Raw genomic sequence first — 17,324 nt, forward strand, 5'->3', positions numbered from 1 at the left:
AGTGTTTATACATAGTCCCCCCATTTCAGGGCACCATAATGTTTGGGACACTGCAATGTCAAGTAAATGAAAATAGTCGTTTAATATTTTGTTGCATATCCTTTGCATGCAATGACTGCTTGAAATCTGCGATTCATGGACATCATAATTTGCGGGGTTTCTTCTCTGGTGATGCTCTGCCAGGCCCGTATTGCAGCCATCTTTAGCTTATGCTTGTTTTGGGGGCTAGTCCCCTTCAGTTTTCTCTTCAGCATATAAAAGACATGTTCAATTTGGTTCAGATGGGTGATTGACTTGGCCACTCAAGAATTAACAATTTTTTAGCTTTGGAAAACTCCTTTGTTGCTTTAGCAGTATGTTTGGGATCATTGTCTTGCTGTAGAATGACTACTGGCCAATGGGTTTTGAGGCATTATGGCAGATAGGATTATTGGTAACAAATGGAGGAACATTTACAGATTAGGTCAAGTTTGCTGTCAATTTTCATACATTTTGCTTTATTTGTTACATACGTAAGGGAATTTTATTTAAGGTAATGACAAGGGGGCAGTTAATTCAAACTACTTATTGAAGGCAAACTGCAAAATGCTGTGAGCCATACTGGCGTCAGTGATATGTATGGCCACAAGAAGAGTATTGTGATCTTCAGTATTTTGTTAATAAATTTAATTTAATTTTGGGAAAAGGATTGTAAAACATGGCTTCCTTATCTCACAAGTTAGCTTGGCTTGAGAGCTTGGAGACAAATGTGACTTGTGTATCACTGGTGCTCTCAAATTATATTGAATGTACATATTAATAATATTACATGAGATACATTGTCCAGTTTCTATGCTGTAAAGTTCAATGTCTAACCAATTCATGCTAGTGTTTATACACCATTTGAGCCTCTGCTGTCTTTCCACACAACACACTATTCAAAATGATCTGAGAGTAATTATTAACATTTATCTCATCTATGTTTCTTTCCATTTGATCGCAAAAGAAAATGCATATTGGAATAAATCTCAGAACTGCAGTTTTTCTTCCTCTGACCACATAATTGCTGGCATAGAACATAGTGGCTTATTAATTCTGACTGAAAGCTTCAACCACTGAACCTTACAGCTGCACAAACATCTTCAAAGGCTCAATATTTCAGGCAAGCAAGAGAAAAACAATTCAGCAAGCAACAAGTGTCAATCTAATCAATGCATCTGACATTGGACACTACATTTGGTTTATAATTCATAATCATTATTTTTTTCAGAAATAGAAATAAAGCATTTGATTGTTTAGCCAAGGTTGGATATAATGAGGGGTACAGAGCAAATAATATTGAGATATGAATCAGGCAGTTTTTGACCAATTTAGCACCAATTTAAAGGGCTCAGTCATGTATTCCTTTTGATAATCGAATTATCAACACTTTGTCAGGTTGAAGCAACATTCATTTTGAAGGGACTGGTGCTTCACTAACATTATACATAATGTGCAGGACATGATGCCAACATCCGTTGTGGCTGTGGATTTAAAGGAAATGGCACCAAAAAGGAAGAAGTGACCAGCTCAAATTGCTTTCTTCAACTCTACCACACTTTTATTTGCTCTGATGTTTATTTTTGAATTGAAGTGAATCACGTGGAAGATCTTTAAATGTCATACGAGCTTTGTTCTAAGTCCTAATCACACAGCACAAAAACATGCCGCACTAAGATGCCTATCTATACCAAATCCATTTCCTGTGTTTGACCCATTTCCCCCAATTCCTTCCCTATCCCTGCACCTGTCCAAATGTTTTGTAATTGATTCTACCACATCCCCTTGTAGCTTTCACCCCCCCCCCCCCCCTTATGTGGAAAAACCTGCCCCTCAGATCGTTTTTGAACATTTTCTCTCTCGTCTTTAACCCATGTCCTTTAGTTTTAGAATCCTTTACCATCAGAAAAAGGCTCTCAGTGGCATTACATCTCTGCACCAAGAGGTACAAACCAATATAATCAAAGCTAGGGCAGAACAGTGACAGAACTAATGGAGCTGCTGCTGCCTCACAGCTCCAACTACCCAGCTTCAGTCTAGACTTCCAGTGCTGTCTCTGTGGAATTTAAATATTCTCCCTATGTCCCTCTCTTCACCCCCCCCCCCCCCCCCCCCCCCCCCAAATAAAAGTTCTCTAGTTTTCAAAGACATATGGGGTGGTAGATTAATTGGTCACTGTAAATTGCCTACAGTGTGCAGGTGAGTGGTAGAATCTGGGGGAAGTTGATGAGAGTATAGAGAGTATAAAAAATAAGTTGAGTATAAATGGGTGCTTAATGAATGGTGTAGACTTCATGAGCTGAAGGGCTGCTTTCATGCTTGATGAATCGAGGTAGCTTAAATGAATGCATTGATTAGGCCACAATTAGAAAATCCTTGCATTCTGGTCACTGCACAATAGAAAGGATGTTGCAGTGCTATAAAGAGTATGGAGGCGATTCGCCAGGATGTTGCCTGGAATAAAGCGCTTTAGTTGCAAGGATGATTGGCAGGAATTGTCTCAGCGGATTGCAGGAGGCTATGGTGTTGATTTTCTGGAGGTTTTAAAATTATGGGTGTGGGGAGCATAGATAAGGTACATATAAATGCCACTATGTATGAAAGTGCGAGTACTAATTTTTTTCATCTCTATTAAAAAATTTCTTTTGATCCTGAGCTTTCAGTAATTTCTTAGAAAATTGCCATTTGCACATTACCTCATGAAGCAGATATGTGATTCCAATAAGATAAAAGTTTGTGGCAGACCTTTAATGAATTGCCCCCCTTGAGATAATGTTGCAAAGAGGGCTGTTTATGACCTGATTCTGTACTTGGACTTGGACATTCCCATTTTGGACATCTGTAGCCCAGCTGATGGCTCTTACTTAAACACACTGAAGGCTCTTCATCTGCTGCCCCCATCGCCACTTAAGTGGACTGTGAACAATTTATTTGCTTCTTTCTATTGCTGTAATTTGACAAGCCTTTGCTCGTCCAAGACTGCAGCTAATTGAAAATTATCGTCATTTGTCTCTTCTACTGCATAAGAATGGTCGTTCAGTCTGTTTAAAGATAGTCACTTGTTAGATTGATATACATGATTCTTCAGAATTACTTTTTGAAAAGGGCATGGAGCATTTTTCTAAGAGGCCAGAGATCAGTAGGTGGAACAAGTAGGTGATTTTTCAAGGATTCAGACTTACCTGTGTTTCAAGTGACATTGACTGCATGCATATAGATTCCCTATCCTATAGCAGTGCTATAAGAAGTCCCAGCCCCCAAAACATGTAAGTTATGTGTTATCAGAAGGCAGCAGTACGAATATAGTGAATGTTAGATTCTATGTGAAGTGTGACAGTATGGACCATTGGTATGCTGAGGCACAGCTTCCTCTGCTGGGATTATTCTGGTAGAGCCCAGTAATACTCATCAGAGCTGGTGACACATTGTGTTCATCTGCTGTAAGCTGTATGACCTGAATGCTATCACAACCGAGCCAAAGGCTGAGCAATGGGGAAAGGAGTTTAATTCAGATAAATGAGAGATGTTGTACTTTGGTAGGACAAACCAGGGCAGGACTGCTCCTGTGTTGTACTCTTTTGTTTAGTTCATTTTAGAGGTACAGTGTGCAAACAGGCCCTTTGGCCCACCAAGTGTGCACTGACCATCACCTGCACACCAATTCTATCCTACACACCAGGGATACTTTACAGAAGCCAATTAACCTGCAAACCTGCATACCTTTGGAATGTGGGAGGAAACAGGAGCACCCGGAGAAAGCCCACATGGTCACAGGGAGAACATGCAAACTCCACACAAGGAGCACATGTAGTCAAGTCTCAGGTCTCTGGAGCTGTAAGGCAGCAACTCTACCATTGGACCATTTTGGTCTATGTTCTGTAGATACTGCTTGATCCACAGAATTTCTAACATTTTCTGTTTTTCTTTCAGATTTCCATCACTGGAGATTTTCAAAAAATTGTTATCATGCATTTTATTTCTGAGAATTTTTTTCTGTGGTTGCCCCCCCCTTTTTGGTTCACTGCAGCCCTGACCCTGAGCAAAACCAGCATTACGTTGAATGAGTAACCAGATAATCTTTTAATTTTAATGAGGTTGTCTGCGTGTGGAATTTAACAGAGGCACCAGGGGAATTTGCTGTTTTACTCAAATATTGCCGTGGGATTTTTTTTCCTGCAACTGCAGATGTTGGAATTTTGAGCAAAACACAAAATGAATGAGGAATTCTGTCAGGCAGATCCAGGGAAGGAATGGCCAGATGACATTTTGGTCAGGGTCCCTTCTTCAGACCTTCCTGGAAGCCTAGATAGATGGAAACCTGCTCTAATACAAAACAGGTTAAATTCCATTCTGGCTCTATGTATCTAAAGTGTAACCTCACAAACAAAGGCAGCCATTTGGGAACTTTGTTCTGAAGATGGATTTTCCACCTATCTAACTCGTAAAGAGAGACACAAATTGCTGGAGTAACTCAGTGGGGCAGGCTGCATCTCCGGAGAGAAGGAATGGGTGACGTTTTGGGTTGAGACCTTTTTTCAAGAGAATTATCAGGGGGGGGCGGGGTGCTCAGGCTATTCTTGGAATGCCACACAGCACTCCTCCAGTTACGTTGTGGCTTCGATTGAAACTACTTTGAGCTTGCCTTGTTTTCCTTCAGGTGAACACTTCTAACTCAAATGATTAAGATCCTGGGGCAGGGGATTTATTTAGGAGCTGCTCCACTTTTGAAGCACATTAGTTGGGGGAACACTATTACCAGGAACCGACAGGTAATGGAAGCCCATCAGATGTTACAAATAACCATCATTGATTAAATGCACTGTTTACTTAATTTAAAACATGCTTATTGAACACTGGATTGGATGCACTTAACTCTCACTTAGTTCAAATTTCATATGACATATGTGGCTCAATTTTAGTTTAATTTTTCTCCTGGTACCACACAAAAGTGTCTGTATCGGAGTATATGTTCTATCCAAATTAGAGTTTGATACACACACATTTTCAAATTGAGAAGTGATTAAACCTGGCTAACATGAAAAAGGTAGATTGGTTAAATAGATGATGATGTCATGTTTCATCCTTCAATTGGAAAGCAATATTGCAAATAGGACAGGCACAAAATGCTGGAGTAACTCAGCGGGGTCAGGCAGCATCTCTGGAGTCTCTGCAAATAGGACTTGGATTCACGTTAAATCTCCAAGTCCAACATTTTGCTTTTGTTGGAAAAAAAATTCCAGCCTGAAAAATGGCTTGATATTTCAGTCTTGTCCTTCAGCATGAAAAGTAAATTGTTATGTGGGAAATCTGGTTATGCAGGAGTATAGTGTTCATATTTATCACATTTACCTATATATGGCAAGCCAAAAACATGCATTTCGTGCAATTTACAGGTTGATTTTAAATGAATGTTTAACCCAAATAAAATAATGTTTTCCACTCGGAATACATACACATATCCACAAAAGGAAACAAGATGCAAAATGTGACCCATAATCCAAAAGGCAAGAATGCAGAAATTGTTAAGGAACTTACAATGATGGAAGCAATTAGTTATCTTAATTACTTTTTAATGTGTGGGTTGAAGGGGCTATTTTCCTCTTTAAGTTGTTTCCTGTAAATTATCCAGCTGTTTATTTCAATGCTTTGTTTTCTTTAAACATTTTAAGTAATTTATTATAAAATTAAAAAAATATGGTCTGCTGATACTTTAGAATTGCTTTGTGACACTTTTCCATGATTTAAATAAATCATCCTGTTAATTGAATGAGGCTGCCTTTTTGTTAGATTAGGTCATTTGCTCACCCCTGGAAACCTTGATTTCAACCAAAGATTCTGGTTGCTGTGTTTCAAGGCAATTACCAAGCAATCCATTTAATTTACGCGTTAATGCCTTTAAGTCCTAGTGCGTGCAGTATCAAACTAAATAAAACCCCATTTATTGTATTTTAATTAGATGATTTGTGCTCATATTTGATTCTAGTTATATTTGATTGTCATCAAAAAATATTGTTTTAAATTGGAGATTTTTACAAATGGGACTAAAATACACTCAATTAAATTGTCTTTGGCTCCATGAACCACCCGCTCTTCCTTGCCACTGAAAATGGAGAATCATTACCTGAAAAAAGACCTGGAAGCATATTTTCTTTGCACTTGCTTTTATTCTGCTTGTAGTAAGCACACACAACCTAACAAATAGGGTTAAAAATGTGTGTGGCTGTTAGGGAGACCCTGATTCTTGATTTGACTTCCCATCAAAAGCCTTAATTTTGCATTCAGATGGCTTTTCTTTGGTTAGATGTAGTTCGCATTTGTTTCTGTAGGAAAATGTGAAAATCAATATCTGTCTCTTGTATTGGAAGTTATTGAGAATGTTAATGAACTGGAAAATGTTCAGCGTTGTTCTTGTAGTCGAAGCAGCGGAAGGAAATAGTGACTGAAATTAGTATTGAAAGTTAGAATCTATCGCAGAAGGATGTTGACACACACACATGTACAATGTAAATAGATTTTTGTTTAATAAAAGCAATGGATACTGAATGATATCTGGTGAGATTACAGTGCCCTCCATAATGTTTGGGACAAAGACCCATCATTTATTTAATGGCCTCTGTACTCCACAATTTGAGATTTGTAATAGAAAAAAAATCACATGTGGTTAAAGTGCACATTGTCAGATTTTTATAAAGGTCATTTTTATACATTTTGGTTTTATCATGTAGAAATTACAGCAGTGTTTATACATAGTCCCCCCATTTCAGGGCACCATAATGTCTGGGACACAGCAATGTCATGTAAATGAAAGTAGTCAATGGTTAGTATTTTGTTGCATATCTTTTCCATACAATGACTGCTTGAAGTTTGCGATTCATGGATATCACCATGTATCTCTGGTGATGCTCTGCCAGGCCTGTATTGCAGCCATCTTTAGCTTATGCTTGTTTTGGGGGCTAGTCCCCTTCAGTTTTCCTTCAGTATATAAAAGGCATGACCTTCAGCAGCCATACATGCCCAGGTCATAACACCCCCACCACCGTGTTTCACAGATGAGGTGGTATGCTTTGGATTTTGGGCCGTTCTTTAGCTCCTCCATACTTTGCTCTTGCCATCACTCTGATATAACTTAATCTTTGTCTCATCTGTCCACAAGACCTTTTTCCAGAACTGTGGTTGCTCTTTTAAGTACTTCATGACAAACTGTAACCTGGCCATCCTATTTTTGCGGCTAACCATTGGTTTGCATCTTGCAGTGTAGCCTCTGTATTTCTGTTCATGAAGTCTTCTGCGGACAGTGGTCATTGACATATCCACATCTGACTCCTGAAGAGTGTTTCTGATCTGTGGGACAGGTGTTTGGAGATTTTTCTTTATTATGGAGAGAATTCATCTGTCATCAGCTGTGGAGGTCTTCCTTGGCCTGCCAGTCCCTTTGCGGTTAGTAAGCTCACCAATGCTCTCTCTCTTCTTATTTATATTCCAAACAGTTGAATTTGGTAAGCCTAAGGGTTTATTCTTGTTTCTCTGTCTCATAATGGCTTCTTTGACTTTCATTGGCACAACTTTGGTCCTCATGTTGATAAACAGCAATAAAAGTTTCCAAAGTCTCCATGGAAAGACTGGAGGAAAGACTAGGTGCTGAGAGCTCTCTTATACCTGCATTAAGGAGGCAATTGAACACACCTGTGCAATTACAAATGCCTGTGAAGCCATATGTCCCAGACGTTTTGGATCAGACCCTTCTTCAGATTACGGATATCATGGATTATTTTATCATCCATGTTACTAATCATTGAGTATTTTCTAATTTGCACAAAGGTGTGGAAGTGCTACAGCATCTTTGTGCTCACCTCAAAGCCAGCCTCCCCCCCACACTGGACCCCCATCGGTTTGCCTACCGGGCCAACAGGTCTACAGAGGACGCCATATCGGCGGCCCTACACTCTGCCCTGACCCACCTAGACAACAACAACTCCTACATCAGGTTGCTGTTCATTGATTTCAGCTCCGCTTTTAACACTGTCATCCCCGCCAGCTTGATCACCAAACTCAGCGGGCTTGGCATCTCCACCTCCCTCTGCAACTGGACACTGGATTTCCTCACCAACAGACCACAGTCTGTTAGGGTCAACAACCTCACCTCCACCACTATAACACTGAACACCGGCGTGCCACAGGGCTGTGTGCTCAGCCCTCTCCTCTACTCCCTCTTCACCCACGACTGCATCCCTAAGTACGGATCCAACGCCATCATTAAGTTTGCTGATGACACCACGGTGGTAGGACTGATCAGTGACAACGATGAGTCAGCCTACAGAGAGGAGGTCCAGCACCTGACAACCTGGTGTGCCAACAATAACCTCATCCTCAACTCCAAGAAGACGAAGGAAATCATTGTCGACTTCAGGAAGGTCATGGGGGCAGACATACCCCCATCCATATAAACGGGACTGAGGTGGAGCGCGTCTCCAGCTACAAATTCCTCGGGGTACATATCTCGGAGGATTTGTCCTGGTCCCTCAACACCTCCAAGCTGATCAAAAAGGCACAGCAGCGCCTTTACTTCCTGAGGAGGCTCAAGAAAGCCCACCTGTCCCCCCAGATCCTGACCAACTTCTACCGGTGTACCATCGAGAGCATCCTGACCACCTGCTTCACGGTATGGTACAGCAGCTGCACTGTTGCGGACAGGAAGGCACTACAACGGTGGTGAAAACCGCGCAGCACATCATCGGTGCCCCGCTCCCTGCCATGGATGCCCTCCACCGAAAACGGTGTCTGAAACGGGCTGGGAAGATCATTAAAGACCCCTCCCACCCCAACCATGGACTGTTTGCCCTCCTCCCATCAGGGAGACGGTACAGGAGCCTCAGGTCTCGTACCAGTAGGATGAGGAACAGCTTCTACAATCATACCGTCGCATTGCTGAACTCGGAGTCCCGCCGATAGATTCCTCCGGTCCCTCCGTCCCCATTGTTTAATTATTCTGTATTTTTTATTATTCTGTATCCTCTTTTTTTTAAATTTCTATATTGCACTACTACGGACTGACGCAAAACTGCATTTCGTTGTACCCATACTCAGTATTTGTGCAATGACATTAAAGTTGAATTGAATTGAATTGAATTGAATAAAAGGCATGAGCAAAAATAGCTGAGTTTGGACAGGAAACGTGTTTTCTCTCAGAAATAAATGTACCAGTGTGAATGGAATATTACATTTTAGATTACCCATTTCACAAAAACTCATGATCTTTTAGCAGCTTTGTAGATGACCCAAATAGAGTAATACAGTGCAGGGCCAACTGGCGGGAGTTTTTGTGGACATTATCCACCACTCATTACTAAGGTCTGAGGTTCCCACCTACTTTAAAAGGGCATCAATAATATTGGTGCCCAAGAAGAGTAAGGTTACGTGCCTCGGTGACTACCACTAATTTCTGTGGTAATTAAGTGCTTTGAGAGGTTGGTTATAGTGCATATCAACTCCAATCAGCAAGAACCTGGGCCCGCTGCACTTTTCCTATCGCCACAATAGATCAACAGGGGGTGCACTGGCTCTCAACTCTGCATTGGACCATTGGCCAATAAAAATCCATGTCAGACTGTTGTTCGTAGACTCAGTGTTCAACACCATAATTCCTTCTAAACTTGTTGCTAAGCTCAGGGAGCTGTGTCTCTGCACATCCATTTGTCATTGGATGCTCGATTTCCTCATCAACAGAACACAATCAGTACAAATTGGCAACAACATTTCCTCTTCTAACCGTCAGCACAAGGGCACCTCAAGGCTGCGTGCTCAGTCCCTTGCTCTATATCCGATGACTGTGTGGCCAGACACATTTCAAGCTCCATCTTTAAATTCGCCGACGACATCACCGTTGTTCTCAACGTAAGTAAAACAAAGGAGTTGATTATTGACTTTAGAAGAGGAAGGCCAAGTACCCATACACCTGGCTTCATCAACAGTTCAGTGGTGGAGAGAGTCAACAACTTCAAGTTCCTCTGAAGATCTGTCCTTATCCCAGCACAAAGCAAGCTTAAAGAAAGCCTCTAAATCTTTAGAAGATTGAGAAGATTTGGTATGTCAACAAATACTCACTTGAACTTCTGCAGGTGTAGAGACCATATGGACTGGTTGCATCATAGCCTGGCAAATCGAAAGCCCAGGAACGAAGGAGATTACAAAAAGTGGTGAACACTGCCCTGTCCATCATGGGTACTGACCTCCCCACCATCGAAGGGATCTATAAAAGGTACTGTCTCACAAAGGCATCCAGCAGCATGAAGGACCCACACCACCCTGGCCATGCTTTCAATTCACGGACGGCGGAAGGTCTGAAAACTGCAGGCCATCAGGCTATTGAACAATACGATCCCCAACTAAACTACAAACTGCCTAGGTTGCACTAGGGACTTTCGGCTTTGTCGTGTTTTTGCACTATAGTAAACATTATGACGAACCTCTTTAGAACAGATTTTGTTTATGGCAGTGGGTCCTACTGATCTTCACCACCAGGCAAGGCTACCGGTGCCGACCCGAACCACCTCCCCAGCTGTTTCCAGGCCTACAGCCGCCACTGCTGGCCCACGCAGCTTTCTTCGCCACTTCCTGGCCCACGCAGCTTTCTTCGCCACTTCCTGGCCTCACCTCCACCTGTCACCATCACCACTGACCCTTGCCTGCACACAGGCTGCCCAGGGGCTACAACCAATGACTCCACCAATCCTCGCTTCTCCCCAGACTGGGGCCATCAACTCACCTGGATTCCAGGCCCAGTTCCAGACCGTGTGTCTAAAGAAGGGTCTCGACCCAAAACGTCACTTATCCATGTCCTCCAGAGATGCTGCCTGATGTGCTGAGTTAATCCAGCACTTTGCATTCTTTTGTGTATTAACCAGGATCTGCAGTTCTTTGTTTCTACTACTTGAGTTTGAGTTTATTTTATTGTCACGGGTAGCGAGGTACAGTGAAAAGGTTTTGTTGCATGCTAACCAGTCAGCGGAAACTTAATACATGACTACAGTTGAGCCATCCACACATTACAGATTCATGATAAAGGCATTACCGTGAATAATGTTTAGTGCAAGATCAGTAAAGTCCGATCAAAGAGAGTCCAAGGGTCTCCAAAGAGGTAGACAGTAGCTCAGGACTGCTGTATTTGTTAGTAGGATGGTTCATTTGCCTGATAACAATGATACTCTATTACTCGATAATCCCTTACTAGGTTATGGTGGACAATCGGCAGTAAAGGATAACATTCCACCCCCACCCCCAACCATGATTTATTATAACGAGGGTTTACTGTATATTAGGGGTTTTATTTATTGAACTATTTCTTGTTTGCTTATTATATTATCTATTATCTATTGAGTGCCATTATAAACCTGTTGTGCTGTTGCTGCAAGTAAGAATTTCATTGTCTGTTTCGGTACATACGACAATAATTCACTCTTGACTTAATGTGCACGTTCTTGGATACCGTAGTTCTTTTTTTGTTCTTGTTTGTTCAGTATGGATGACAAATTTTATGGTATTTGCTGAATTTCTTCTTAAGTTGTCAAAGTTGATATTCATTTAGCAAATATCACTCTGGTGAGATGAATCTTGTTTGAACTTGAAATGTGCAAACATTCATTCAGACGAGTATCATGTTGAAACTTAAATATAGGAAAGTGCAAATGGGTAGAGGAAATAACTTAACAGAAGCAATCATTGGTAGTAAATAACTTGGAGGCTGACTCATACTAACATGATTAAAGCATGACTACAAATTGCCCACATTTTTCAAACATAACTTCATTGAAATTTAAAACTGGGTGAAGATTTTTCATGTGTTTACCAGTTAATGGATATTATTGTTTTCTTCTTTCATTTGTTGCTTGGTAATTGCTGTTATGGCATTCTCGTGAGTGAAATCTACAGGAAAATGCCTTGGGTCGACATTGCTGCTACTCTTCCTATTTTTGATCAGTTAAAACACGGCTAAGAATTGACTCCTGCCTCGACTGCTACTTCAATGTACCAAATTAGTTTAGACACCAGTGACGTGCTCAGTTTTGTCAGTAGAAGAGACAATGAAGCCTCCATTTTACCATCAGTGAGTGAGTGAAGTTCAGCATCGTAATTTGCATACCAACAGTTATAAAGAGACTGAAAATCAGTCACTTTATCTAATATTTCCTCAGCTTTATGGTTAAGGTAAAATATTAAAGCTGCCTTCAGTTGTGTTAATCATGGAAAAGAAAAAGATGTGAAATGGCAAGTAGACTTCTATTTGTAGTTGCAAAGGCCAAATTCGTTGCACAAGCTCCTTCTCAAAACTATAAACTGTGCATGTGCCAAAGGCGGAGTAAGTGTTTGCAGGTGGGACATTCCAAAACAATCCTTAAAATGTTGGAGTAATGTGTATGATGGAACTGCAGATGCTGGTTTAAACCAAAGATGGACACAAAATGCTGGAGTGACTCAGTGGGTCAGGCAGCATCTCTGAAGAGGAGGAATGGGTGGCGTTTCGGGTCAAGACCCTTCTTCAGACTGAGTAACACAGCAGGTCAGGGAAGAAACATAGCGCTGGAGTGACAGCAGGGAGGGAAGGATAGATTAGCCAAGATTGAATGGCAGAGCAGACTTGATGGGCCTAATTTAGGCCGAATTCTGCTTCTAGAACTTATGAATTTATGAGCATAGCGGGTCAAGAAAGACACAACGTTGTAGTCAACTTCTCATGTTTTGGTTTTTCCTTGAAACAATAACAAGAAGTGTCTCTTATTTCCTTGAGAGCAGGTCTTTGAATGAAAATAAGATGGTTTGTGGCTTCTGCAAATCTGATCACACAAATTACCAAACCAGTGAAAAGGATTATGTTTAAACATATGAGTATTGCTCCCATATTCTTAATCTGCTATTGATCGGTTACAAGGATTTGAAAAATCATTGTGCCTGATGAAAGCTGTACCCTTGCTCCGAACTAATGAAGTCTTTATGGGGTGAGGGCACCAAAGAGAATGTGGTATCAGACTTGTTATTGTGTCCAGCAATAGTTTTGTCAAGTACAGTATGTGTCTGCAAATGGTGTGGCTATATTGGAAAAGTAATGGGATTAAATACATCTCTCCCCCCCCTCTCTCCCCCCCCCCCCCTCCTCCCCCCCCCCCCCTCTCTCCCCCCCCCCCCTCTTCCCTCCCCCCCCCTCTCTCCCCCCCCCCTCTCCCCCCCCCCTCTCTCCCCCCCCCTCTCTCCCCCCCCTCTCCCCCCCCCCTCTCCCCCCCCCCCTCTCCCCCCCCCCTCTCCCCCCCCTCTCCCCCCCCTCTCTCCCCCCCCCTCTCTCCCCCCCCCCCTCTCCCCCCCCCTCTCTCCCCCCCCCTCTCTCCCCCTCCCTCTCTCCCCCCCCCTCTCTCCCCCCCCTCATCTCCCCCCCCCTCTCATCCCCGCCCCCTCTCTCCCCCCCCCCTCTCTCCCCCCCCTCTCCTCCCCCCCCCTCTCTCCCCCCCCCCTCCCCCCCCCTCTCCGCCCCCGCCCCCCTCTCCCCCCCCCCTCTCCCCCCACCCTCTCCCCCCCCTCTCCCCCCCCCCTCTCGCCCCCCCCTCTTCCCCCCCCTCTCCCCCCCCCTCTTCCCCCCCCCTCTTCCCCCCCCCCTCTTCTCCCCCCCCTCACCTGCACCTCCTCCAGCCTCATCTATTGCATTCGCTGCTCTAGATGTCAGCTGCTCTACATCGGTGAGACCAAGCGTAGACTTGGCGATCGCTTCGCCGAACAGTTCGCAATAACCAACTTGATCTCCTGGTGGCTCAGCACTTCAACTCCCCCTCCCATTCCGAAACTGACCTTTGTGTGCTGGGCCTCCTCCATGGCCAGAGTGAGGACCACCGTAAATTGGAGGAGCAGCACCTCATATTTCGCTTGGGCAGTTTGCACCCCAGCGGTATGAACATTGACTTCTCTAATTTGAGATAGTCCTTACTTTCTCCTCCCCTTCTCAGCTCTCCCTCAGCCCACTGGCTCCTCCTCTTCATTTCTTCTTCCCACCCTCACATCAGTCTGAAGAAGGGTTTTGACTCAAAACGTTGCCTATTTCCTTCGCTCCATAGATGCTGCCTCACCCGCTGAGTTTCTCCAGCATTTTTGTCTACCTTCGATTTTCCAGCATCTGCAGTTCCTTCTTAAACATAATAATAGTCTATGTAGTTCAGAGCTTAATGGAGGTTGTTGTATTTAATAGCCTGATGACTGAAGGGAAGAAGCTGAACCTGGAGGTTACAGTTTTCAGGTTCCTGTACCTACTTCCCGATGGCAGGGGTGAAATGAGTGTGCGGCCAGGGTGTTGTGGGTTTCTGATGATGCTCTGAAGAACTGTCATGTAAAACAACAATGCTAATTGCATGGTATTCTACTCTGTCTACTTCTAAATTTTAACATAGTAATTTTTTTATTGCAGGTATTCCTCAGCTGAAATTAGGAAACAATGTTTCCAGCAGACACACCAGCCAGCCACAAATTATCAACGCCATACAAGTAGCTGTGGCACTCTCTCATTTCAGATAGTAAGTACAGGATTTTCCTCTACCATTATCTATTTTTGATTTGAACACTCATTATGTGCATAGCTGTTTATATAGACAATTATTGCCAATCTTATTAGTGTACTCAACAATGTAAAAGTCAGAAGGGATATGGGAAAAAAGCAGGAACGGGGTACTGATTTTTGATGACCAGCCATGATCATATTGAATGGCGGTGCTGGCTCGAAGGGCCAAATGGCCTACTCCTGCACCTATTTTCTATGTTTCTATGAAGGATCAGTGATGTAATTCAAAATCTAGAAGGTGTGTAACACACAGGTGGTGATGTTCCTATGCACTGGAAACCCTTATCGTTCCAGTAACTAGAGGTTACTGATTAGTTTGTTGCTGTTGAGGTAATCTAGGCAAATAACAATAGTGCTATTGTAGTTGGTGCACACTACAGCGAATGTGCACCACCAGAGAAGGAAATGAAAGCTTAAGAAAGTGGATGGGTTACGAATCAAGCAGGCTAATTTGTCCAGAATAGCGCCAATGTTTTTGAACATTTTTGCATCAGCTCTCAACCAAGCAAGCGGAGAGTATGCCGTCACATTGTTATTCCTGCTTTGTAAAGTATGTAAAGATTTTGGAGGGTCAGGAAGACAGTGTTGCTCACCGTCAGGAACCTGGCCCCTAGTCTGCTCTTATAGCCATAGTATTGAGACAGGCAGAAAGAAGGTGCAGCGGTTGCAAGCTATATAATGGCCGGTTCATTTGAGCTTCTCGTCATTGTGCCTCCAGAATGTTGATAGTGAGGGACTCAGCGATGATGATGCCCATTAAATGTCAAGAGTAGGTGGCATGAATGTTATTTACCATTTATGAAGGCATTCATAGAAACATAGAAAATAGGTGCAGGAGTAGGCCATTTGGCCCTTCGAGCCTGCACCGCCATTCAATATGATCATGGCTGATCATCCAACTCAGTATCCTGTACCTGCCTTCTCTCCATACCCCCTGATCCCTTTAGCCACAAGGGCCACATCTAACTCCCTCTTAAATATAGCCAATGAACTGGCCTCAACTACCTTCTGTGGCAGAGAATTCCACAGAACATCAATGTTCAAACCCCGAAGAAAATCTGGAATTCTAATTTCATCCATAGATTTGAAAAATGGAAGCTACCTATCCCTCTTCTGTATATATTAGGCCCAGCTTATAGCGGAAGTACAATTGTGGAAGCTCACCATTTTAGCATTTTGCCAGACTAATGTCAACAAAAATTTCAAAGAAACATAAATCACCTGAACCTCTGAAATTAAAAACTTCAAGTCCATTTGTAAAACAAAACAGTTTTTGTATATTGATCTGTGAAGAAAATCGTAAATAGAATTCAGGCTGATATCAACAGGCTGTGGGAAGTGGACAGATAGTTGTCAAATTCAATTTAAAGCAGAAAACTGTAAAGTGTGACATTTCCGGGGGCAGAATGTGGAGCGGCAATATATAATAGAGGCCACAATTCTAAAAGGGTTAGAATAATAGAATGATCCAGGGGTATTTAGGCACAAGTCATTGAAAGTGACAGGACAAACTGAGGTTATGGGGAGGAGAATGGGGTTAGGAGGTAGAGATGGATCAGCCATGATTGAATGGCAGAGTAGACTTGATGGACCAAATGGCCTAATTCTACTCCTATTCATTATGACCTTATGACCTAATATGATACGAAAAAAGTAAATGGGATCCTGGACTTTATAAATAGAGGAAAATAGTACGGGTGTAAGGAAATCATGAAGATTTTCCAATACATTGGTTGACCAATACATTGGTATCATGCCCATTTGTGGGCACCAATATTCGGAACATGAAGGCTTAGACAGGGTGCAGAGGATTCCCAAATGATTCTGAAGTAGAGGGCGCAGAAAATATATTAATCGTGTATTGTTTTTCTGCTGACTGAATAGTACGCAACAAAAAACTTTTCACTTTACCTGGGTACACGTGACAATAAACAAAACTGAACTGAGAATGTTGAAAGAGGACCAGATTTGGGTTTCTAAAATTCTGAAAGGGCTTTACAGAGAACATGGAGAGAACCTCTTCTCAATTGGTTCACGACCAGAGGAGGTAGGTTGAAGGTGATTGACTGTTAGAAGGAGCAATGTTGACATGAGCAGAAATGGCTCTGCTGTGATGTGGGATGTCCTACTGGGATATAGTGGAGGAAGAGTCATAAGACCATAGGACAGCGGAGCAGAATTGGGCCGTTAGGCCTATCGAGTCTGCTCAGTCATTCGATCATGGTTGATCTTTTTTCTCCTCTCAATTCCATTCTCCTGCCTTCCCACTGTAATCTTTGACACCCTTACTAATCAAGAACCCATCCAAGAAAATAATCTGTATTACAAATTTAGTTTGGTACTCAAATGTTTGGGTAGTGATTTGTGAATTCTGTAAGGGCGAATTTCCATTATCTGAACGGCTGTGATAAGATTCTTGTGTGTGTTTAGATATGTGCAAATCCATCAAATGAGAAGTCTTGCCTCCTATTCCAACTTGCATATAGCTGGAGGTCTTTGGATATTTAGTACATGGTTGCATTTAGTTCTGTGCAATGATGTCCTCCAGGATCTAAATGATGGAGGAGTTGGCAATGGTAACATGATTGAATATCAAGGATAAATGGTTAAGACATTTTCTGTTGAAGGTGGTCATTGTCTGGCATTTACATATGAATGTTTCTTGGAACTTCTCAGCCTGAATGTAATATAGATCTTACCACAAACAAGTACGAGCATC

General features: G+C 42.5%; 1 protein-coding gene across 2 annotated transcripts in view; it reads left to right on the forward strand.

Moving 5' to 3' along the window:
* Positions 1 to 17,324, forward strand: part of dock8 (dedicator of cytokinesis 8) — a 205,741-nt gene that overhangs the window by 11,085 nt on the left and 177,332 nt on the right. For both annotated transcript variants that reach the window (XM_033017783.1, XM_033017785.1), the window contains exon 2: positions 14,456 to 14,561. In XM_033017783.1, coding sequence (XP_032873674.1) covers positions 14,456 to 14,561 — 106 coding nt within the window. The remainder of the gene's footprint in view (positions 1 to 14,455; positions 14,562 to 17,324) is intronic.

This window comes from Amblyraja radiata, chromosome 3 (assembly GCF_010909765.2).
Source record: "Amblyraja radiata isolate CabotCenter1 chromosome 3, sAmbRad1.1.pri, whole genome shotgun sequence".
NCBI classification, from domain to species: domain Eukaryota; kingdom Metazoa; phylum Chordata; class Chondrichthyes; order Rajiformes; family Rajidae; genus Amblyraja; species Amblyraja radiata.